This window comes from Caretta caretta, chromosome 3, assembly GCF_965140235.1.
Source record: "Caretta caretta isolate rCarCar2 chromosome 3, rCarCar1.hap1, whole genome shotgun sequence".
Taxonomy (NCBI): Eukaryota; Metazoa; Chordata; order Testudines; family Cheloniidae; genus Caretta; species Caretta caretta.
In genome coordinates this window covers 58,989,200-59,013,462 of record NC_134208.1, presented here as the reverse complement: position 1 = coordinate 59,013,462, position 24,263 = coordinate 58,989,200, and the positions used below count along the sequence as shown (strand labels likewise).

The 24,263-nt window shown below is 42.5% G+C and overlaps 1 protein-coding gene across 1 annotated transcript in view; it reads left to right on the top strand.

Annotated features, from left to right (window-relative positions):
* The first annotated feature begins 4,842 nt into the window (after nt 1-4,842).
* The window catches only part of SLC17A5 (solute carrier family 17 member 5), a 38,712-nt gene continuing 19,291 nt past the window's right edge, over nt 4,843-24,263 (top strand). The window contains exons 1-7 of the mRNA XM_048845916.2: nt 4,843-5,025; nt 14,549-14,745; nt 16,985-17,218; nt 17,866-17,953; nt 19,694-19,780; nt 21,053-21,171; nt 23,567-23,725. Coding sequence (XP_048701873.2) covers nt 4,941-5,025; nt 14,549-14,745; nt 16,985-17,218; nt 17,866-17,953; nt 19,694-19,780; nt 21,053-21,171; nt 23,567-23,725 — 969 coding nt within the window. The 5' untranslated portion in view covers nt 4,843-4,940. The remainder of the gene's footprint in view (nt 5,026-14,548; nt 14,746-16,984; nt 17,219-17,865; nt 17,954-19,693; nt 19,781-21,052; nt 21,172-23,566; nt 23,726-24,263) is intronic.

Below are 24,263 nucleotides of genomic sequence, written 5' to 3'. Positions count from 1 at the left end.
CAGCGATCTTAGTTAAAATACAGTTCAGCTCTTGCCTCCATGTTCAGCTTAACTTGTTTGCTTTTCTATCCAAATTCCTGATCTGCCTTTGCAAACTATAACACTTGGGTCACTATCTCGTTCCACTTTTGTGTTGGCATACTTGCACATTAATGTTCAAGGGAACACATGGAGGCAATTGCTTGCAGGATGTAACTTGCATAATAATTGGAAAAGGGTTGCACAATTGACAGGTTTGCAAACCTGCTATCAGATGCAGAAGGACATGTGGTGCAATATTTTATATAATCACTTGGATATTTTGCTGTACTTAGGTGAGAGGTGGTTAGTTTGAAAGGTTCAGATGAGAAACGGCAATTCTCATAATGGTAATTTTTTTAGATTTATTTGAATTACTTGCAAGGTATAAAAAGATAGGCTTGTCTAACTTACAGCACTGCAGCAGCACAGCTGCAGTACTTAGTGAAGAGGCTACCTACACCAACAGGGGAGTTTCTCCTGTCAGCACAGGTACTCCACCTCCCTGAGAGGCAGTAGCTATGTTGACTGGAGAACCCCTTCCGTCGACATAACACTGTCTACACCGGGGGTTAGGTTGGTAAAACTACATCACACAGGGGTGTAGATTTTCCACATCCCTGGGCAACGTAGTTATACCAATATATGTTTGTAATGTAGACCAAACCAGTATGTCTATACTTAAAACGCTGCAGCTGCATCACTGTAGCGTTTTAAGTATAGACACTACTTATCCTGACTGGAGAGCACTTCTCCCATTAGACCAGGTAAACCATCTCCCCCCCGAGAGATGGTAACTAGGTCAACGGAAGAATTCTGTCTACACCGGGGGTTAGGTCAGTATAGCTGTGTCTCCTGGGGAGGTGGATTTTTCACACCCCTGAGCAACATAGCTATACTGATGTAAACTCCTAGTATTGACCAGGCCATGCTGCGAGATCATGTGGAAGCTATTAAGGCTGGTACCACAAAGGTAATCATAAAAAGATTAGGGTTGGAAGGGACCTCAGGAGGTCATCTAGTCCAACCCCCTGCTCAAAGCAGGACCAACACCAACTAAATCATCCCAGCCAGGGCTTTGTCAAGCCAGGCCTTAAAAACCTTAGGAATGGAGATTCCACCACCTCCCTAACCCATTCCAGTGCTTCACCACCCTCCTCGTGAAATAATATTTTCTAATACCCAACCTAAACCTCCTCCACTGCAACTGGAGACCATTACTCCTTGTTCTGTCATCTGCCACCACTGAGAACAGCTGAGCGCCATCCTCTTTGGAACCCCCCTTCAGGTGGTTGAAGGCTGCTATCAAATCTCTCCTCACTCTTCTCTTCTGCAGACTAAACAAGCCCGGTTCTCTCAGCCTCTCCTTGTAAGTCATGTGCCCCAGCCCCCTGATCATTTTTGTTACCTTCCGCTGGACTCTCTCCAATTTGTCCACATCCTTTCTGTAGTGGGGGGCCCAAACCTGGACGCAATACTCCAGATGTGGCCTCATCAGTGCCAAATAGAGGGGAATGATCACTTCCTTTGATCTGCTGGCAATGCTCCTACTAATGCAGCCAATATGCCATTGGCCTTCTTGGCAACAAGGGCACACTGCTGTCTCATGCCCAGCTTCTCATCCACTGTAATCCCCAGGTCCTTTTCTGCAGAACTGCAGCCTAAAGCTGTGCATGGGATTCTTCCGTCCTAAGTACAGGACTCTGCACTTGTCCTTGTTGAACCTCATCAGATTTCTTTTGGCCCAATCCTCCAATTTGTCTAGGTCCCTCTGTATTCTATCCCTACCCTCCAGCGTATCTACCCCTCTCCCCAGTTTAGTGTCATCCTCAAACTTGCTGAGGGTGCAATCTATCCCATCGTCCAGATCATTAATAAAGACGTTGAATAAAACCAGCCCCAGGACCGACCCCTGGGGCACTCCACTTGATACTGGCTGCCAACTAGACATCAAGCCATTGATCACTACCCGTTGAGCCCAACAATCTAGCCAGCTTTCTATCCACCTTATAGTCCATTCATCCAATCCATACTTTTTTAACTTGCTGGCAAGAATACTGTGGGGAGATCATATGAAAAGTTTTGCTAAAGTCAAGATACCTTCCGTCCACCACGTTCCCCAAATCCACAGAGCCAGTTATCTCATCATAGAAGGCAATCAGGTTGGTCAGGCATGACTTGCCCTTGGTGAATCTATGTTGACTGTTCCTGATCACCTTCCTCTCCTCCAAGTACTTCAAAATGGTTTCCTTGAGGACCTGCTCCATGATTTTTCCAGGGACTGAGGTGAGGCTGACCGGTCTGTCGTTCCCCGGTTCTCCTTCTTCCCTTTTTTAAAGATGGGCACTATATTTGCCTTTTTCCAAACGCCCGGGACCTCCCCGAATCGCCACAAGTTTTCAAAGATAATGGCCAATGGCTCTGCAATCATATCAGCCAATTCCCTCAGCACCCTCAGATGCATTAGATCTGGACCCATGGACTTGTGCATGTCCAGCTTTTCTAAATAGTCCTTAACCTGTTCTTTCACTACTGAGGGCTGGTCACCTCCTCCCCATACTGTGTTGCCCAGGACAGCAGTGTGGGAGCTGACCTCGTCTGTGAAGACCAATGTAAAAAAAGCATTGAATACTTCAGCTTTTTCCACATCATCTGTCACTAGGTTGTCTCCCCCGTTCATTAAGGGTCCCACACTTTCCCTGACCTTTTTCTTATTGCTAACATACCTGTAGAAACCCTTCTTGTTACCCTTCACATCCCTAGCTAGCTGCAACTCCAGTTGTGTTTTGGCCTTCCTGATTACACCCCTGCATGCTTGAGCAATATTTTTATACTCCTCCCAGGTCATCTGTCCAAGTTTCCACTTCTTCTAAACTTCCTTTTTGTGTTTAAGCTCACCAAAGATTTCTCTGTTAAGCCAAGCTGGTTGCCTGTCATATTTGCTAATCTTTCTGCACATCAGGATGGTTTGTTCCTGCACCCTCAATAAGGCTTCTTTAAAATACAGCCAGCTCTTCTGGACTCCTTTCCCCCTCATATTAGCCTCCCAGGGGATCCTGCCCATCAGTTCCTTGAGAGAGTCAAAGTCTGCTTTTCTGAAGTCCAGAGTCCGTATTTTGCTACTCTCCTTTCTTCCTTTTGTGAGGATCCTGAACTCAACCATCTCATGGTCACTGTTGCCCAGGTTGCCACCCACTTCTGCTTCCCCTACCAATTTTTCCCTGTTTGTAATCAGCAGGTCAAAAGGAGAACAGCCCCTGGTTGGTTCCTCCAGTAATTGCACCAGGACGTTGTCCCCAACACTCTCCAAAAACTTCCTGGATTGTCTGTGCACTGCTGTATTGCTCTCCCAGCAGATATCAGGGTGATTGAAGTCCTCCATTAAAACCAGGGCCTGTGTTCTGGAAACTTCAGTTAATTATCCGAAGAAAGCCTCATCTATCTCATCCTCCTGATCTGGTGTGGTGGTCTATAGCACCTACCCACCACGACATCACCCTTCTTGTTCTTGCTTCTAAACTTAACCAAAAGACTCTCAGCAGGCTTTTCTCCAGTTTCATACTGGAGCTCTGAGCAATCATACTGCTCACTTACATACAGTGTAACTCCTCCACCTTTCCTCTCCTGCCTGTCCTCCCGAACAGTTTGTACCCATCCATGACAGTGCTCCACTCATGTGAGCTACCCCACCAGTTTCTATTATTCCAATCACATCATAGTTCTTTGACTGTGCCAGGACTTCCAGTTCTTCCTGCTTGTTTCCTAGGCTTCTTGCGTTCAGGTACATGCACCTAAGATAACTAGTCGATTGCCCTGTTTTCTCAATATGAATCAGGAGGCCTCCCCTGTTGCACCCTTCTCCTTGTGTTTCTTCCTGGTGTCCCACTTCCCCACTTACCTCAGGGCTTAGGTCACCATCCCCTGGTGAACCTAGTTTAAAACCCTCCTCACTAGGTTAGCAAGTCTGCCTGCAAAGATACTCTTCCCTCTCTTCATTAGGTGGATCCCATCTCTTCCTAGCAATCCTTCTTCCCAGAACATCCCATGGTCTAGGAATCCAAAGTCCTCTTTCCGACACCACCTGCGTAACCACACATTTACCTCCACAATTCGACGCTCCCTAACTGTACTTATCAAACCTAATGCAAAATGAATTTATCAGTTTGAGCACAAGAAAAATATAACAGACTATTTTTGACAAAGTTGGGAAAGATAACTACTGCTAGCATTTAGTTTGCTGGAGGAAATGCTTCCCAGTAGCTGCTTAGTGGATATAAATTGTGGGAATTAAGTTCTAAATGAGAAGCATCTCTTCCAAGTAAGCTTTGTCTATTAGTTTTCACACGGTTGTCCTTTATTTCCTTCAGTTAGGCATTTTAGTTATTTATGAATCCAAAACATTAAAATAGAGAAGTTAAATGTCTGTCTCCAACTGAACTCAGGTCTCAGAGTAGCAGCCCTGTTAGTCTATTTGCAAAAAGAAAAGGAGTACTCAGGTCGGAGAAGCTGTGATACGTGCCCACAGCTCAGAAGGGGCTGGCATTTGGGTCCCCCTGTGCATATAAATAGAGGGGTGTCTTGGAAATTTCAGCCTAATCCCCCTCCCCAACACACACCACTTCCACGTGGGCCTGAAGAGGAGAGACTTGCAAACGGTAGGCGTGAGGTGGATGCAGGAAAATACTGCCCACGCCCAGAGGGAGAGACTGTGTGAGCCCCCACCCTCCAGCCCGAGTCGCTGCCAGCACCAAAGATGGCGGCTGAGGGCTAGCTCAGGGCCGGGCGGCGCCGCTGGGGAGGCAGCTTCCGCCCGGCGTCAGTCACGTGGTCGCCGCCCGCGCCTGGGCTCCCCTGGCTGCAGAGCCCTGGCTGGGGCTCGGGTCCACTTCGCGGTGGCTACGGGCGGGCTGGCGCTGGGCGCGATGCGGGCCCCGGCGGGCCGCGAGGCGGAGCCCGAAGACGCGGCGGACCGCACCCCGCTGCTGGGCGAGTCCCAGCCCGGCACAGGTGAGCGCCGGGATGGGCCAGCAGTTGCCCCGGGCGCAGCAGCGTGTGAGGCGGCCTCCCTGCGTTGCTATGGAGCGGGCGGGGGGCCGGGGCCGGAGCGCCCCGGCAAGGCTCTGGCAGCGGGAGCAGCTTGGCCCAGCGGGGCTGGGAGCCCCGCTCTCCTGGCAGGGACCGAGCCGGCCCTCGGAGTCCGCTGTGCCGGCCCCTGCCTGCCCTAGAGCCGCTGCCGGGGCGCCCTGTCCCCTCTCCCCGCCCCAGTGGGCGCCTCCTGGGGCATGGCGAGGCGCTGTGCCCGGCTCAGCTGTCTTTGCGGAGCGGGGCTCCTCGTCCACACCTTCCCTCGGCTACGCCGGTGATCACGGGGACGGCTGGCCACCCTGGGTCACGCGGCGTCCCAGCAGACTGCTGCTAAAAGCCACTCTCAGGGAACTGAAATATCCCGCAGTGTCCCAAATCTTTGTAAAGGTTTGATCATTTCTCCACTCGGTATCTTAATCTTCATCTGAGTCTGTGGGCCTTTATGCACTCTTAACTAGTTGCTATGGGAGCATTGTATTGTGAGCTGTGCATACAGGTGAAGAAAAAAATCAATAGGGCAGAGGAAACTCTAAAACACAGGTCATTTTAAAGAATGAGGTAGGAGAAATAAATCAGTTCTGACCTTTTGAGCAGCTTTCTCATTTTTATTTAAAATGATTATTACCATAGCACACTAGAGACTCTAGCCTTTGTGATATGCATTGTACGAGTATATGGTACAAAACAGTCTCTACCCCAAAGAGTATACAATCTTGGACCCTGATCCTGTAAAGACTTACATGTGTGCATAATTTTAAGTACAAGGGTGGCCCTGTTGATTTAAAGTTAAGCAAATGCACAAGTCTTTGCAGGATCAGGTTGTGATCTAAACACTAACTGGTGGGAAAAGCGAGCAAATGGATTTCAAGAGAAGAGGAGGTTAACAGAACTGGGGAAAAAGATTTTTCCGTTTGTTGGCAGTTTCAGAAAGTGGAAGAAAAATTGTTTGGAGTTGAACAAAATGTTTAGTTTTGACAAAAATCAGTGTTTCAGTTTTGAACATTTTTAAATATCTTTGATTTTAAAACTAAAGGATTTTTTTAAACAGTTATAGTAATACTAATACAACCATGTCTTTTAATAGCTGAACTGTGTAGACAACCCTGTAGATACAAAGTAGATGTATAGGTGGGGGCATTGGTTTGCTTACTAATAGAGACAAATGAGCAGTCCTAACACTTTTTTCTGCCTAAACTATTATCAGCTGACAGTGTTCCACAGGAGTCATGGTAGACATTAGTTGTAAGGAGGATTGGTAGTTGCTTTACAGCTTTTGGGGAATGGGGGGGGGGTGGTTCCACCCATAAGGGGCGTGTGGAAGAAGGCATGATGGCGTTCATGGGAGCACCAGACACTGTGGCTTTTTATTTGTCAGTTGTTAAAGCAATACATTCTTAAGCTTGCACAATGTGCCATACTCTAGTTTGAGTGGCTCACCTCACCCACAAGAACAAATGCAACAGAACAACACGTCCTTAAACTGCAAAAGTACAGTGTCAGGGAACTTTCAGTACAGACTTTCTCTTAAAAAAAGAAAGGGAGGGGAGGGGGCAGACTATACACAGTTCTAACTGAAAGACAGGAAAGCATGTTTTTGAAAGCAACAGAAGTAGGAGCTGAAGGCACTGTTCAAGGTAAGGAATTGAACCTTGTATCTGACTGTGTTGGACCCTGCGGTGGCCTTCTTCCTCTTCATAATCATTTTAAAAGGAGGAAGGAGAGTGAGATGTATCTTAAAAAAGTAAGTCTTGAGCTTTCTGTGCTTTGAGTCAGGGTTCCCTCCCCACTCTGAACTCTGGGGTACAGATGTGGGGACTCGCATGCTTATTTCTACCAGCTTAGGTTAAAAACTTCCCCAAGACACGAATCCTTCCTTGTCCTTGGATGGGTACTGCTGCCACCACCACCAAATGAGTTAGACAAAGATTCAGGAAAAGGACCACTTGAAGTTCCTGTTTCCCTAAAATACCCCCACACCCCCGCAACTCCTTCGCCCCCTTTCCTGGGGAAGCTTGAGAATAATCTACCAACCAAATAGGTAAACCAGGTGAGCACAGACCAGACCCTTGGGTTTTTAGGACACTAAAATACAATCAGATTCTTAAAAAAACAGAACTTAATTATAAAGAAAAAAAAAAGTAAAGAAGCACCTCTGTAAAATCAGGATGGAAGGTAACTTTACAGGGTAATCAGATTCAAAACACAGAGGATTCCCTTCTAGGCAAAACTTTAAAGTAACAAAAGACAGGGATAAACCTCCATCTTAGCACAGGGAAAATTCACAAGCTAAAACAAAAGATAATCTAACGCCTTTCCTTCCTATTACTTACAATTTGTAATCTTAGATGCTTAGTTCAGGTACGGCTTTAGGAGATGTATTTTCCCTGCCCTGGTTCCTCACTGACCTGGAGGGAGCATAAAGAAACACAAAACAAAAACCTTCCCGCACAGATTTGAAAGTATCTTCTCCCCTTATTGGTCCTTTTGGTCAGGTGCCAGCTAGGTTATCTGAGCTTCTTAACCCTTTACAGGTAAAGGAGGGATTTTATGCTACCCTTAGCTGTATGTTTATGACAGACTACCTGATCAAGCATTCTCAAATAATGCATCTACCTGTTGATCTATATGTTAAGCAAAATATATGGTGAGAAGTTTACAACTTAAAACTGTATGGTGGAGTCATATGTTTATTAGGTTCCCTCACCTTAATTTCTTAGAGTTTTGTATAGTGCATTCATTTTCCAGACTTTATTTCTAAAGGAAGAGTAATAGAAATTCCAGTTAACGTATATTTCCAAGGGAGTGTTAGATCATAAAAAGTGAAGCTTCCATTACTATCATTTGTTTAACCTTTCTATTAACCATGATGTCCAAACAGATTTAGCCACAGTTGTACCCATTCTTTAGAAACCTTCATGATCAATCAATTTATATTAAGGACCTATTGCTTCCAAAGCAATTTGAGAGAGGATAAAGTTGCTTGACTAGTTTTGCACACTGAGGACTTCCTGAAGAATTATTTTTTAAGTCCCCAATACATCTCAATTGTACTCCTTGATCTCACTTAAAAATGAGATGTGCCTCTTTCAAATACTGTTTAAAAATAAGATTTTCAGAATGATCACATCCTGGTAAAGATTGACCTGTGTTTATCTTTTGCACTGAAGTTTTAGTTTTTTCTTTTGTATTTATATTTTTAATATATGCAGAAAAAAGAAGTGATCAGTATACCCCAGCACAGCATTTTGAGGTGGTGGTCACCAGTCTACACTTACATTTCATGTGCACTGTTGATAAAATTTCCATTAGCTCCAGACTTAGCCACCCATTGTCCTACAACCTTTTACAAATTCAGCATAATCCTTATTTATTTATTTAATTCCTTGAAACTTCTATCTATAAACATTGGGCATCAGTTCACATTCCTCTAGCAAAGTAGCAATATATTTCCCTGGTGTGTTTCCAGGTTTCTTTGATGAGCCTGTCTTATAATACTAAACGCTTCCCACGAAGCAGTGTACACTCTGGTATGTCTGCAGAGAAGATTATTTTCTCCTTGTGTCCTGCTCATTGTATAATTTTAGTTATTCACTACTGTAATCCATTGTTTTTGAGTAAGCAGGTGTGCAGTTCCTGTTCTTCCTCTATTACCTTTTTTCTGCAAATGTTGCTTTGAAGGTCTAGCCCAGGGGTGGGCAAACTTTTTAGCCCGAGGGCCACATCAGGGTTGTGAAACTGTATAGGGGACCGGATGGGGAAGGCTGTGCCTCCCCAAACAGCCTGGCCCCCAACCCCTCCCACTTCCTATCCACACCCTGCCCCCTGGTACCCCACCCCCTATCCAACCCCTCCTTTCCCCTGACTGCCCCAACCCCATCCACATCCCCCTGCTCCCCATCCCCTGACCGCACCCCCCACAATCTCCGCTCCATCCAACTGCCCCCTGGGACCTCCTGCCCCTTATCCAACCGTCCCACTCCACACCCCCTCCTTACCATGCCTCTCAAAGCATCAGGAGCTCGCAGCCATGCCGCCCAGCCAGAGCCAGCCACGCTGCCTGGCAGGAGTGTCGAGCTGAGGCTGCAGGGGAGGGGCGACAGCAGGAGAGGGGCTTGGGTCTAGCCTCCCCGGATGAGAGCTCAAGGGGCTGGCAGGATGGTCCCACGGACCATAGTTTGCCCACCTCTGATCTAGCCACACAACAGTTGATTTTTTTCGACTCTTACCTCTCTTTCCCATTCTCTCTATGATTGATTAGTCCATGTTCTGGTCTAGTGGCCATGCTTTTGAATGTTAGTGATTTTGGCAGGAGGCGTAAGTTCAACTTACTTTTAAAGATGTATATCTTAGAATTTATTCTTAACATTTATTCTACCCTGTATCAGATATGTTTTTAATTGGTCCATAATTCAGTCTTTCACAAATGTTGTCTCTTCTAGATTTCTTACCAAAAAATACTTGTTTGAATGTGTTTTCTTGTCCTGGGAATACTTTAAATTGTATTCATTCTTGTCTTTTATCTCAGCATTTTATCCACCAGCTCCCTAGGTAACCCATTCCAGTGCTTCACCACCCTCCTAGTGAAAAAGTTTTTTGTAATATCCAGTCTAAACTTCCCCCACTGCAACCTAAGACCATTACTCCTTGTTCTGTCATCTGCTACCACTGAGAACAGTCTAGATCCATCCTCTTTGGAACCCCCATTCAGGTCGTTGAAAGCAGCTATCAAATCCCCCGTCATTCTTCTCTTCTGCAGACTAAATAATCCCAGGTTTCAGAGTGGTAGCTGTGTTAGTCTGTATCAGCAAACAAAAAAACCCCAAAAAACCGAGGAGTACTTGTGGCACCTTAGAGACTAACAAATTTATTTGGGCATAAGCTTTCATGGGCAAAAACCCACTTCATTGGATGCACGCAGTGGAAAATACAGTAGGATCTTGGGAGACAGACTAGTCCTCGCTTACAAACAGCCCCCCAACCTGAAGCAAATGCTCACCAGCAGCCACACAACAAAAACACTAACCCAGGAACCTATCAACAAAGTCCAATGCCAACTCTGTCCACATATTTATTCAAGTGACACCATCATAGGACCTAATCACATTAGCCACGCCATCAGGGGCTCATTCACTTGCACATCTACCAATGTGATATATGCCATCATGTGCCAGCAATGCCCCTCTGCCATGTACATTGGCCAAACCGGACAGTCTCTACGCAAAAGAATAAATGGACACAAATCTGACATCAGGAATCATAACATTCAAAAACCGGTAGGAGAACACTTCAACCTCTCTGGCCACTCAGTAAAAGATTTAAGGGTGGCAATTTTGCAACAGAAAAGCTTCAGAAAGAGACTCCAACGAGAAACTGCTGAGCTTGAATTAATTTGCAAACTAGATACCATTAACTTGGGTTTGAATAGAGACTGGGAGTGGCTGGGTCATTACACATATTGAATCTATTTCCTTAAGTATCTTCACACCTTCTTGTCAACTGTCTAAATGGGCCATCTTGGTTATCACTACAAAAGCTTTTTTTTCTCCTGCTGATAATAGCTCATCTTAACTAATTAGCCTCTCACAGTTTGTATGGTAACTTCCAACTTATCTGTGTGTGTGTGTGTGTGTGTGTATATATATATATGATAATCTTACTACATGTTCCATTCTATGCATCCGATGAAGTGGGCTGTAGCCCACGAAAGCTTATGCTGTAATAAATTTGTTAGTCTCTAAGGTGCCATAAGTACTCCTGTTCTTTTTTTAGTAGGAAGATATATATACACAGAGACCATGAAAAAAATGGCTGTTGCCATAGCAATTGTAATGAGACCAATCAATTAAGGTGGGCTATTAGCAGCAGGAGAAATTCTGCTGCTGCTAATAGTCCACCTTAATTGATTGGTCTCATTACAGTTGGTATGGCAACTCCCATTTTTTCATGGTCTCTGTGTATATATATCTTCCTACTGTATTTTCCACTGTGTGTATCCGATGAAGTGGGTTTTAGCCCACGAAAGCTTATGCCCAAATAAATTTGTTAGTCTCTAAGGTGCCACAAGTACTCCTCATTTTAAATAATCCCAGTTCCCTCATCCTTTCCTCATAAGTCATGTGCTCCAGCCCCCTAATCATTTTTGTTGCCTTCAGCTGGATGCTTTCCAATTTTTCCACATCCTTCTTGTAGTGTGGGGCCCAAAACTGGACACAGTACTCCAGATGAGGCCTCAACAATGCCGAATAGAGGGGAATGATCACGTCCCTCGATCTGCTGGCAGTGCTCCTACGTATACAGCCCAAAATGCCGTTAGCCTTCTTGGCAACAAGGGCACACTGTTGACTCTCATCCAGCTTCTCATCCACTGTAACCTCTAGGTCCTTTTCTGCAGAATTGCTGTCTAGCCACTCGGTCCCTAGTCTGTAGCAGTACATGGGATTCTTCCGTCCTAAGTGCAGGTCTCTGCACTTGTCCTTGTTGAACCTCATCAAATTTATTTTGGCCTAGGGGTGCTGCTGATCTTTTTAAAATTTGTAAGCTACAAATGAAAAAAAAAAAAAAGTGGCAGGTCAGGGTGGTGGTGGGGAACCTGGGAGGGAAAAGAGGGGTTCTGGCTGATGGTTGTGGTGGGATTGCTGGGAAGAGAAGTGTTGGGGGGGGACCCCTGGATGGGGAAGAGAGGGATCAGGGTGAAGTGGGGCTTCTGGGAGAGGCCTGGCTTCTCAGGATCCTTTCTGGGGTTCAGCTCATCTTTGGCTCATTCTGCTACCTATTGGCAGTATTGGTGTCATGAACCATCAGAGCCATGGTGTCCTCTTCAGTGTCCTGGTATTTGGCCATCATGGTATCCAAGTCCACCAATCATCCCAGGGGGACAAGAACCAGCTTTCCTGCTCGCTTGGCTGCTGATGCCAAATGCTGGAATCGGTGTCTCAGCGTCAGTCCTTTGATTCAGCTCAAATTTATATCTAGATCCATCCCAGACTCAGTGCCCCTTTCCCTTAGGAGCTGGTAAAGTTCCTCTCTTAGCCCTACCTATTTTTCAAAAGGCAGCAAAGCATCTCTGGCTCAGATATCTAATGAACTTGCTGTTTTCTGAGTTGTATGGTCTCCAGCAAGTTCTGCTTTCATCAGGAACCCTTTCCACTAGAGCTGGGGAGCCAGCTGGACTTGGTCAAGTTCATTTCTAAGTCACGTTTCATAGATACACCCAGGCAATTAGCCTACTTAGCAAATGTTTCTCAGAACAAAATGAGAGAGTGAATATTAGATTTATTTTAAAAATCAAATTGCCATGTATCTTGAAATTAAATATTCTAGCTTTATTAGTATATATTTAATATAATAAAATATATTTCGTATAATATTTTAAAGTATTCAATCTAATAACTAATAATTGGAGACGTTCTCATGTTTATAACTGTATATCATTTGGTCTGTCTTCTCCTGGGGGAATTCTGCGCTGCCAAAAAGTTAAAAATTCTGCACACTATTTTAAAACTCTGCATATTTTATTTGTCAAAATAACACAGTATAATCACACCAGTTTCAATTATTTTTAGTCATTTATTTCAAAATATCTGTCAGCAAGTATGTGTAGCAATACGGACAACAAAAAAGATTCAGGAAATTTTTTTTGACAAATAGATTCCTTATTAGGCATATTAATACACAACTCTGAGTAATAATTCATTTAAACCTCAATACAGAGCAGTATTTCCTGCACCCCTCAGAAGCAGTGCAAAGGGTTGGAGGAGTCAGGGATAACAAAGGAGCTGAGGGAGGGGGAAGTAAATTGCTGGGAGGGACCCTGGGGTATGAACTTGTAGGGTTGTTGGGTATGGGTGGGAAAAATATGGAACAGGTTTTTATGGGGGGCGGGAAGGGATTGTTAGGGAGATTCCTCCATGCTGGCTGACCCCTAGCCTCTCCCATTCAGTCAGGCACATCTGTCCCTGTCCCCATGTGTTCCTGAACCTCCATGTGTCCTTGTACCACTTGTCCACCCACCCCCACTGAGACAGCCCCCCATCCCCATGTGTCTCTGTGCCCCTACTCAACCATCCCCCGTCCCTGTGTCCCTGTACCCCCTCCACTTCTCCCCATGTGTCTCTGTGCCCCCACTTAACCACTCTCCTGTCATTATGTAGCTCTGCACCCCTTCCTCAGTCACCATATAGCCCTGTGCTTCCATTCCCATTCAGCCCTTGCACCAGTCTGTCCTCCCCTACTAGCCCTTATAAGTCCCTGTCTGATACCCCCCAGCACCCAATGCTGTCTGCCTCCCCATAGCCCCCATCTCTTGACCTGGCCTGACAGAGCCTGCCTTCATCACAGCACCTTTCTCTTCCCTAGCTGGCCAGGAGCTGCTACTGTGTTCTATTACCACAACGCCCTCAGGTGGGCATAAGGCAGAACTGCATCAACATTTCAGCAGAAACTTTTTTTTGCACAAAAAAATAAAAATATGCACAGCTCATTAATTGTGTATGCACACAGTAGCTCAGAATTCTCCCAGGCGTATCTGTCTGGCTTAAGGAAGGTGAGTAGTCCCCAATTTCCATAGTGTACATAGCCAAAAAATTATTTTATCTGATGCTGGGTGTATAGGGGTTGCACAATTTGAGCTGCTGGAGATATCTCTCTAGCTGTAAAGGAGAGGGTAAGATTTTTTTCCATGGGTGGCAATCAGATCTTTTCACTTTACTGATCCAAAAGATACATTTTTACTGCTCTTCAATCCGATCAGCATTGAGAACGTGAGCTGGACTTTCACGGGTCACATTTTCAATTCTGTTGACGATGCCATGTTCTCTACAGAATCTATATTAGTCCTCGTGAAAGGCAGAACCTGCTTGACTTCCAGATCCAAGGCTGAGTTCATTGGAGAGTTAGAAATCTCACCTTGTTACAGAGTAACATCTAGAGCAAAATTTGTCCTGGAAGCTATAGAGATGTGACAAACATGGAACCCCATGGTGGCCATTCTATAGCAGCACTACAGGAGTGTATCTTAAGTTACAAAGAGAAGCAGGATACTGCACACATTTTCAAGTGTATAGCATACTTGCCACTAATCTTGGGGTTTTTTTTATTGTGAAGTTTCAGTTTGAATAACCATGTTTCAGAAGACCTCTTGAAACCTTTGTAACCATACTGCTAAATCCCCTTTGTAAAAACCTTGCACAACATTTACGCTTGAGAATCAGCACTTTGACCAATAGGTATATATGCTCTTATATGTATGTGGGAGAGGTTTACATATCAGCAGGGAACTAGATCAAAAACTTTTCTTCCCACTCAGTCACTCAATATCTAAAATATGTTTTTCAGAGTAAATAAACTTGTTTTCTCACTTCTTATATATAAATATCCAAGTTATCGTGACTAAAATGCTTTTTATCCTTTTTTGCAGCAAATAACTTTTAAAAATCTCTTATTGCAGTGCCTACATGCTGCTCTGCTCGCTACAATTTAGCATTACTGGCCTTTTTTGGATTCTTCCTGTTGTATGCATTACGTGTGAATCTAAGCGTTGCTCTTGTAGACATGGTAGAACCTAATACAAGTTTAGCGAAGAATACAACTTCCAAAGTGTGTCCAGAACATTCTTCTGCCCTAAACATACCTCGGAATACAACGGTAGGATTTAATATGTTTTCTAAAACATGTGATGTTATTTTCAACAGCATGCTGCGATTGAGTTTGATGTTTCATGTTTAACTGCTCTATTAACACTGTTTTGCTTTTGTTTTTTTAACCAGCAGACCTTCTCAGAATATAGATTGGCTCTTTTAGAACTATTCTGAGACCTTAGGTGAATAATGTTGTGCTGTCCTAAAGGACAGACTATATTACATCCGTTCTAAACTATACTTAGCAAAATGGCTACACTGACCTTGTAGGTCTAATATGACTCACTCTGAATTGTGTGTGTGAAGTGGACATTTCCTGTTGTATCTGCGTCATAGCAATTGAGAACTCAGTGTCTCTGCCATATTATTAAGCTACATCTGTTTTTTATAGTCTTGACTTTGTATGGAATTTTGTTTTAATGAAAGGGACAAGTTTCATTAGATCTTTACTGCATACATAATATTCTTTATCTCTTCACTTATGATCTCTCTCACAATTCTGATTGGTCCTTTATATCCATCCTCTTTCTTTGCTCCCCTCTCTCCGACCTTTGAAACTACCTTCCCTGATCTATTTCTAAAAATCACATTGACTTTTCCTTTCTGTTTCCTACTCTTTTCCATATCTCTGCTTTTTTTCCATTCTCCCCTGGAACACCGATTTGCCAAGCCGTCTCTCTTCACTGAACCTCTTCCTTGAAACTTTGTCATATTTCCTATGAGAAATGAGCTGATTTAAAAAAATAAAAAAAGTTGAGAGCCCATGAAAATGTGTGCGTGTCTTAACTGACAACTATGCATCTTATTAGTGTAAAACTCATCCTGACTCACCTTTTTGACTCATTTAGGACTTGCTTATTGAGTCGTGACTGAATTTAGACCAGTAGCTGTTTGAGGCAGGGACCAGATCCCTCCTTGTTTCTTTGAAGTGCCTGGCGTACACTTGGATTCTCAGAAATAATTGTGGCACCTTAGAGACTAACCTATTTATTTGAGCATGAGCTTTCGTGAGCTACAGCTCACTTCATCGGATGCATACCGTGGAAACTGCAGCAGACTTTATATACACACAGAGAATATGAAACAATACCTCCTCCCACCCCACTGTCCTGCTGGTAATAGCTTATCTAAAGTGATCATCAGGTGGGCCATTTCCAGCACAAATCCAGGTTTTCTCACCCTCCACCCCCCCACACAAATTCACTCTCCTGCTGGTGCTAGCCCATCCAAAGTGACAACTCTTTACATAATCAAGTCGGGCTATTTGAGTTTGTGTGTGTATGGGGGTGGAGGGGATGTGAGAAAACCTGGATTTGTGCAGGAAATAGCCCGACTTGATTATGTAAAGAGTTGTCACTTTGGATGGGCTAGCACCAGCAGGAGAGTGAATTTGTGTGGGGGGGTGGAGGGTGAGAAAACCTGGATTTGTGCTGGAAATGGCCCACCTGATGATCACTTTAGATAAGCTATTACCAGCAGGACAGTGGGGTGGGAGGAGGTATTGTTTCATATTCTCTGTGTGTATATAAAGTCTGCTGCAGTTTCCACGGTATGCATCCGATGAAGTGAGCTGTAGCTCACGAAAGCTCATGCTCAAATAAATTGGTTAGTCTCTAAGGTGCCACAAGTACTCCTTTTCTTTTTGCGAATACAGACTAACACGGCTGTTACTCTGAAATCAGAAATAATTAATGATGATTCAGAACTTCTATGTCTCATGCTCTCCAAAACCACCACCTCTGCATCTGTCAATGCCATTCCATCTCTTACCTTTATAATTGTAAAATTCACCTCTCTGGTCTCTTCTTTTACCGCTCTGTCCTCCAGTCTTCTACTGAGGTCATCTGCCCATCCCGTTACTCTGATCTCTCGCACACACACTAGTGCAACCCTGTCTCTTCTTGAATTTAGTGGACTTGTAACATTCTCCTTTGCATAACCTTGCTGCTCCTGTATATGTTTGTCTGCTTTTCCGTCTGCTGCTTGTCCTGCCCCATATAATCTTTTTGTCTCACTTCTATTTTCCTTTCCTTCTATCTCTTTGCATTTTGGCTTGCATCAGGGTATGCCTATTCCAAAAACTGTCTGCCTGAGTAAAGGCCAAGATGAAATGCAGTGAGACCTTCAAAGTTTAGTCATCAGGACTAAATAATGAGCCATGGTTTAATTACATTCTTTGCTGATATTAAGTATTGCATGATGCAGAAAGAGTGTTAGTTAAGCCCTTTTCTTTTTTCCTTCCTCAGGGGAAAAAGTATTCTTGGGATGCGGATACTCAAGGATGGATTCTTGGTTCCTTTTTCTATGGCTACATCATTACTCAGATTCCTGGTGGATATTTTGCACGTAAAATAGGAGGGAAGCTGTTGCTGGGGTTTGGCATCCTGGGTACCGCTGTCTTCACTCTGTTCACTCCCTTAGCGGCAGACTTGGGGGTTGGATACCTCATAGCAGTCAGAGCCTTGGAGGGGCTCGGAGAGGTACACCAAATTGTCTTGTCTTACCCTTAATCCAAATTAGTCATTTCCTGTATCAAAATAGTATTGTTCTTCTAGCACAGCAGTTCTCAAACTGTGGGTCGGGACCCCATTTTAATGGGGTCCCCAGGGCTGGCGTTAGTCTTGCTGGGGGCTGGGGCTGAAGCCCAAGCCCTGCTGCCCAGGACCAAAGCCCAAGAGCTTCAGGTTATAGGCCCCCTGCCTGGGGCTGAAACTCTTGGGATTTGGATTTGGCCCCACTGCCCAGGCGGTGGGGCTTGGGCAGACTTAGGCTTCGGTCCCCTCCTTCTGGGGTTGCGTAGTAATTTTTGTTGGCAGAAGGGGGTTGCGGTACAATGAAGTTTGAGAACCCCTGCCTAGCATATGGGAAACCAAGAGTGAGTTATAAAGAGAGTTATTTTATTTGTACTTTTGCGTCCTCTTCGTGCACAAGGCATATTCACAAGCAAAAGCTTAATTCTGCCTAACTACCCGTGTGCATTTTTTGTCAAAACAGCTTCCTGTTGATTCATGAGACTAATAGGTTGTGCTGCTGTTCTGAAGTATATGATTTAATTGGCACATGAAAGTTTGAGTAGATAATTCTGGAATTACCATATATTTCAACAGAATAAAACATTGTTTTCCAGGGTGTTACCTTTCCTGCTATGCATGCCATGTGGTCGTCTTGGGCTCCACCACTGGAACGCAGCAAGCTCCTTAGCATTTCATATGCAGGTGAAAGAGAATGAAATGTCCAGATTGGTAACAGACTTATAAATGTTTAGTCTATTAACACTTTTAAAAACTATTCGTGTATCTAGCTAAAAACATAATTTACCCTCATTATGCAAGCTATTGTTTACTCTTTCGATGTCTGTTCTCAAATGTGTCTTCAGAATAATGACTTAAGAAAATAGCCCATAATAACAAGATAAAGACTCTCCTTACTATTTGCTCCACACATGAAAGTACAGTGCAGTACAACTTGTCTCTGTGGTCCTAAAACATTTTAACATACTTATGTTATATACGATGATGCAACAAATGGCTGAAAATTATGCTGCAAAGATGCTGTATAGTAAATAAACTAAAACATTCAGGAACCAAGGAGGAAAGATAGTCACAGGCAAGAGTAAAAAGAGAGAATTTTTGAGAGTCGATAGAGTCCAAAGAAGTTAACAAAGTTACAATGGCATAAGCAAGGTGTATAAGTGAGAGGAGAATCAGTCTATCAGTTGCAAACCCTGTTCAGTGGGCAGGAACGATGCTGGATAAGACACCTTATATGTAAATTCAGAAAACAGTCTATTTTCTTCTTTGTTCATATTTTCATTCTTGGCAGTCCTGTGATTTTTGGGCTTATTTTCTTTTGTCAACACTTAATGTTAAAGTAAGATATAGTTCCCATTTAACTATCCATGGAATTATTATTTTGATGTGTTTTTTATGTGAATGTTGTATTTTGTTTAATTAGCCAATTTGTGATTGAAGCTTTCTCCCAGTGTGAACGTGATCTCTTAATATTGCCCTGTTTCAGCGAGAACACAGTTCGGACACCTTAAGCTGTTCTTACTTTTTGAACCTGTCTGACCAACAGATCAACACAATGATATTTGCTGGTTTCAGGCTAGGTTTGGAAAGTGATCTTGTAAAATGACATTTTGAGGTTCTGTACTGATTGTGTTTAAATGATTCCCAGGTTAGATTTCCTTAGTTTACAAATACTATGATGGCTTTTTGCCCCCTAACTGCCGTCTCTTTGACCTGAATCTTGGATTGGAAAGTCAAGAAAGGTTCTTTCCTGCTCATGAAGCATCACCAGTAATAGCTTTGCACATGAAATTCTTCTGTTACCTACACAATCCTACTGAGGTTAATAGGATTTGCCTTGCATAACTGAGAGCAGAAGGTGGCCCTACAAATGGAACCTAGTTAACAGTTCTGGGAATACTATCCAGCTTTCACATTCATAGGCATGCAAAGGCAGCACAGCTATGAACAGTTAAGAGCAGTAAAAACCGAGTGGGGGAATCAGTAGATGTGACTCAGAAGATTTGTAGGGAACAGATCTTTGACTAAGAAAAGTGCCCTTTGTATGCTGTCACTTTTCAGAGTCAAACTGTTTTTAATATGCCTCCATTTCACATTTGGAGCCCTCCAGTTTATCAGAGATCAGTAATAGGCCAAGAACTCACCTATATTTCTTACTCTTTCATAGATCTTTCATTGGTAGTGTTGAATGTTATGAGTCTTTACAATTCCATTTTTTCATTCTATTGAAGCAGTTACAGTAGCTGAAATGACCACCCTCTAGTGGTGGTGAAAATATTTATCTGCAAACTTCCTTTTGGTAAATCAGTGCAGCAACAACAAAATCTGACTGGTAATTCCAGCTGTTGTATGTTTTCTTGGATCAATCCATATGCCACTTACATGTGTATTTGGTAAATTGAAAAACAAACTGTTTTCTTCTAGGTGCACAGTTAGGAACAGTTGTGTCTCTTCCATTGTCTGGCTTAATTTGCTACTATGTGAACTGGATTTATGTATTCTACATATTTGGTAAGTATTTAGACTTTTTAAATTCCAAACATACTCCTCTAGTGAAGATTTCCTTTTCCATTTCTGTGACACCTCTTACCTTAGGATTACAAATAAGTGATCAAATACTTCTAAAGATGTGCTTGTCCATATTCTGAAGCTGCTGATGCAGTGACAGTTTCCGTCATGGGAAATCTAGAGGCACTTCCCCTGCTTTACAAGAACAGTGATTCACAAGGACTTCCTGAGGGAAAATATAATTATATATATTATATTATATATTTCCCAGGAGAAATATAAGGCTTATTGTTTCAAAGCTTCTAAACACATTTTTATTCTGATCTAGGCTTCCCAAAACATTAAAACATTGCTTCACTTGTTGCTTGATTCTTCAGAGAAACTGCCGCCTTTAACACAAGTAAATTCCTGTAGGAGGCTGTAAACTATGCCTTCACTATGCAAATTTGTCCTTAAATTGTGCTAAATGCTGTTACCCAACAAATAGTCTGAGGTCAATCAATTTAGAAAAACCTAAGACTTTAAGTTCTTGTTTGCTGTGTGAAATTGAGTTAACTTTGATCGCTGGAACATGGTCTTCTTAGCTGAAGACCTTCTCAAAAGTAACTTGCATGTGTTCTTCATTTACAATGTGAAACTTTCAGTGTTTCGCTAGCAAAGCCACAGGAGTTGAGCTAGGGATTCACTAAAGAATGCCTTGAAAAGTGGGATGCAGTCGTCTTACTGAGAATCACGTCCTAAAAGCTGATAACAGCTCAGTGCACACACCTCAAGGAAAGAGAGAATTATTTAACATTTTTTAACACAACCCTAGTTTACTATTTTTATATTTTAAAAAATAGGTATACTATCACTTGGGCTTTTCAAAACTGTGCATCTTCTGTATTTTTTAGATTAAAATTTCTTATATATATATGTTCCTTCCTTCCTGTGTCATCCAGATACCTTGTCCTGTAGCTGTTCCATGTAGTGGACTGACAACAGATTCATTATTTACCGTTATTGCAAATAAGGTCACTTTGAAGTTGTCTCCATACTAGGTCATTCATATGAATCCTTGCCCACACTAAATGTTAAGGTCCATTCTCCGTCCTCACCTACAGCTGAGGGACTGTTGGTATGAAGGTAGAGTTTGGCCCAGACAGTCTAATACCATTTTTATTTGCTTGAGAATCATTTCCCCACTTTGTGGTTCTAAGTGTTTGTATCTGTGTAGTACCTGAGGGCTTTCTTCAATTTAATGTGCAGCTTTTATTTATTTATTTTCAATGGAAGGTGCACTTGGAGTATTCTGGTTCCTCTTCTGGATCTGGTTGGTGAGTGATACTCCGGAAGCTCACAGAAGAATCTCTCCCACTGAAAGGGAATATATACTTTCTTCCCTCAAAGATCAGGTATGTAGCTTTGATGCAGCTTTTCTTATTTAAATAAGAACAGGAGCTACTGAGGGACAAGACCTGCCATAATGTTGAAGGAAAAATTGAAGTTTACATCAACATTCTTAATCTGAAGCAACTGAGTAAACATTAATAAAAATAAAAAAAGTCAAATAAAACAAAGTATGTTAAGATGCTGGACTGTTAGATCAGTGAGAAACAATCATTAGTCATTAAAAGAGATACCTGGGGGGAAAAAAAGCAAGTTTACCCTTGAATATGTTTAATCAAAAAGTAATGTGAATGCATGTTAATTTTTTAAATATCCCCAAAAGGTGAATGCAGTATGACAACATACACAGGTGCATGCCATCCAAATTTTCTAGCAACATGGGTCTCTGTTAATGCATTGATTTGCATTACAACATACCTTTTTCTGCCTGGACAGTGTAGGGTATGTATAATTTGTTACCCGAAATTGGGCCAGCTAATAAACTTAGGGAGGACTAGTGACCCACCAGAGTTTGGCAGAAAGCAGCACATTTATTATTCTGATAGCTAAGCTCAAAATAAAAGGGGTGGGGGGGTGTCACACTCGTGTACTCACGCTCCCAGGACAGGCACGGAACTGGAGATGTCAGGATCCTTCAAGGTAAGTGTTCCACAGTGCAGCAATGATTATTAACTACAAGACATGCAAGCATTATCTGTTGAGAGTCCATGGTGCTCTCAACACTCAAGATCTCAGAATAGGAGAGATTCAGTTCACATGTGTTTGAGGAGTGATTTTAAGTCCCTAATTGTTGACAGCAGTAAGGAGGGAGTAATTAAGTTGTTGCAGGAGGACAAACATTCAGAAAAAAATTCTGATTCCAAAACTACTTAAAATCATTGTCCGTTTGCAACATACCAAATGGAGGAACATTTTTCCTTGTCCTATATGTTTTTAGTGCTTTTTCAATGAAGCCTGAACATGGAAAAAAATAAGAGTTTTGCCTGCTGTAACCATGCCTTTGTGGGTCAAAACTGAGAATACCAAATTCAGGACAAACTGCTGAGAAATAGGGCAGACACACCCCAAAACTGGTGGTTATTCTCCCATAAGATATACCAAACCAGCAACAAAAGTAAACTTCTGTTTCACCACACTGGCTAACAAGAAGTCAGAAAAGCAGTTTCCTTAGGCATGCCAGTCCTTGTATCACCACCAAAAACACTAGACTTAAAGATGACTTAAAACCAATTTCATCAAATAAAAAGTTCTTCTGATCCCAAAGGACCAGCCACGCACCCAGGTCAATATATAACTCAGATCTTACCCAATAATCATGCTGTTGCCAATCCTTTAGTATCTAAAATCTACAGGTTTATTTATAAAAAGAAAGAAAGGTGAGAGTTAAAATTGGTTAAAGGAATCAAATACATACAATAATTTCAAAGTTCTTGGTTCAGGCTTATAGCAGTGATAGAATAAACTGCTGGCTTAAGTCAAGTCTCTGGTTGCTTCCAAATCATTGGAAGGACCTCAATCCCTTGGTTAGAATGTTCCCATTTGTATAAGTCCATAGTCCAGAGGCTTGAGCAGGAAAGGGGCAAAATGGAGATGTTTTCAGCACCTTTTATGTCTTCTCTCAAGGAAAGGGAATCCCATTGTTCTTATTGTGGAAAATTACAGGTAAAAGATGGAGTTTGGAGTCACATGAGTAAGTCACATGTCCATGCATGACTTCGCTTAGTGATAGCGGGGAAAGTCCATTAGGAGTAGATAGACGTCTTCCATTGTAAGTTAAGTGTTCTTTAATGGGCCATTCTACTTGAATAGTTCCTTCACAGTGTGCTGGCTAAACACCCTATTGGTGTTACCCAGAAGCAAACATCTTAGAAATACAGGTATGTAGTTAATATTCCTAACTTCAGCTACAAAAACGATACATGCATACAAATAGCATAATCATATTCAGTGAATCATAATGTTTCCATAGACATCTTACATGCCACATTTTGTACAAGATTTGTTGCAATTGTATAACAGTGGTAGCAACAATCTATGTGGTTATAGTTTAATCAGATAATGTTACACCTACATACCAAAGTAATTGAGGGAATAAACCCACTTTTTTATTATTGGTTTCAGTAGGGTTTCAGCTGCAATAGCTTTTTAAATATAAAGGCAAAAAATATGGCATAATAAGTGACTCCATAATAGATTTCTGACTTTCCATTTGCTTCCTAATTTGTCAAATTTTGTTTAGTTCAGTTACTATAATTAGCAATAAAGAACACACATCTAAGGATTCAGGCTGACTTTGAATGTGCTCTTCAGAATGCAAAATAATCAGATTTAGGTAGGGTCAAAACATCTAGAATAAATATTCCTAGGAGTTGTCCTGATTATTTCCCTCCATTTTCCTAGCTTTCTACTCAGAAGTCTGTACCATGGGAACCCATGCTGAAATCCCTTCCACTCTGGGCTATTGTTGTGGCACACTTTTCTTATAACTGGACTTTCTACACTCTTCTCACACTATTGCCTACGTACATGAAGGAGATCTTGCGGTTTGATGCACAAGAGGTGAGATAAAACAAAAATATTCCAATCCATTTCCTGTTATAGTTCATGACTTAGTTTTCCTCTGTGTAGTAGAGTGGTGATACAGTCTAGTGTTTAGAACAGGGTACTCAGTCGGGAAGCTTGGATTCTACCCCAGATTGTCATTGACATGTCATCGCTAGTCTCCACACACTGAATTTTTCCTTCTGATGTCCATTAAATCATTCCATAGCTACTAACATTGCTTAATTGCACTCTCTCTCCACTGTTCTTTTTGTTTTTGTTTGCATTCTGTCAAAGAATTTTTTTTTGTTTTGTTTTCTTTTTTTTTTAAGAAAAGGACAAAGTAGGAGCACAGTGAAACAGGGAAGGGGAGCAAATAGAATTCCTGAATAAATACTTCTCTTGATTTCTTAGCCCCGACAGAGGAAGGAAGAATCAGTGTACTGAAAGTGACATGAATCTGAGGAAAAAGAGGAGGCTACAAGTGCAGTTAGAAAATAGTGAAGTATCAGCTAATAAAATGTATATCTCTGGGACTAAATGGTTACATCTGAGA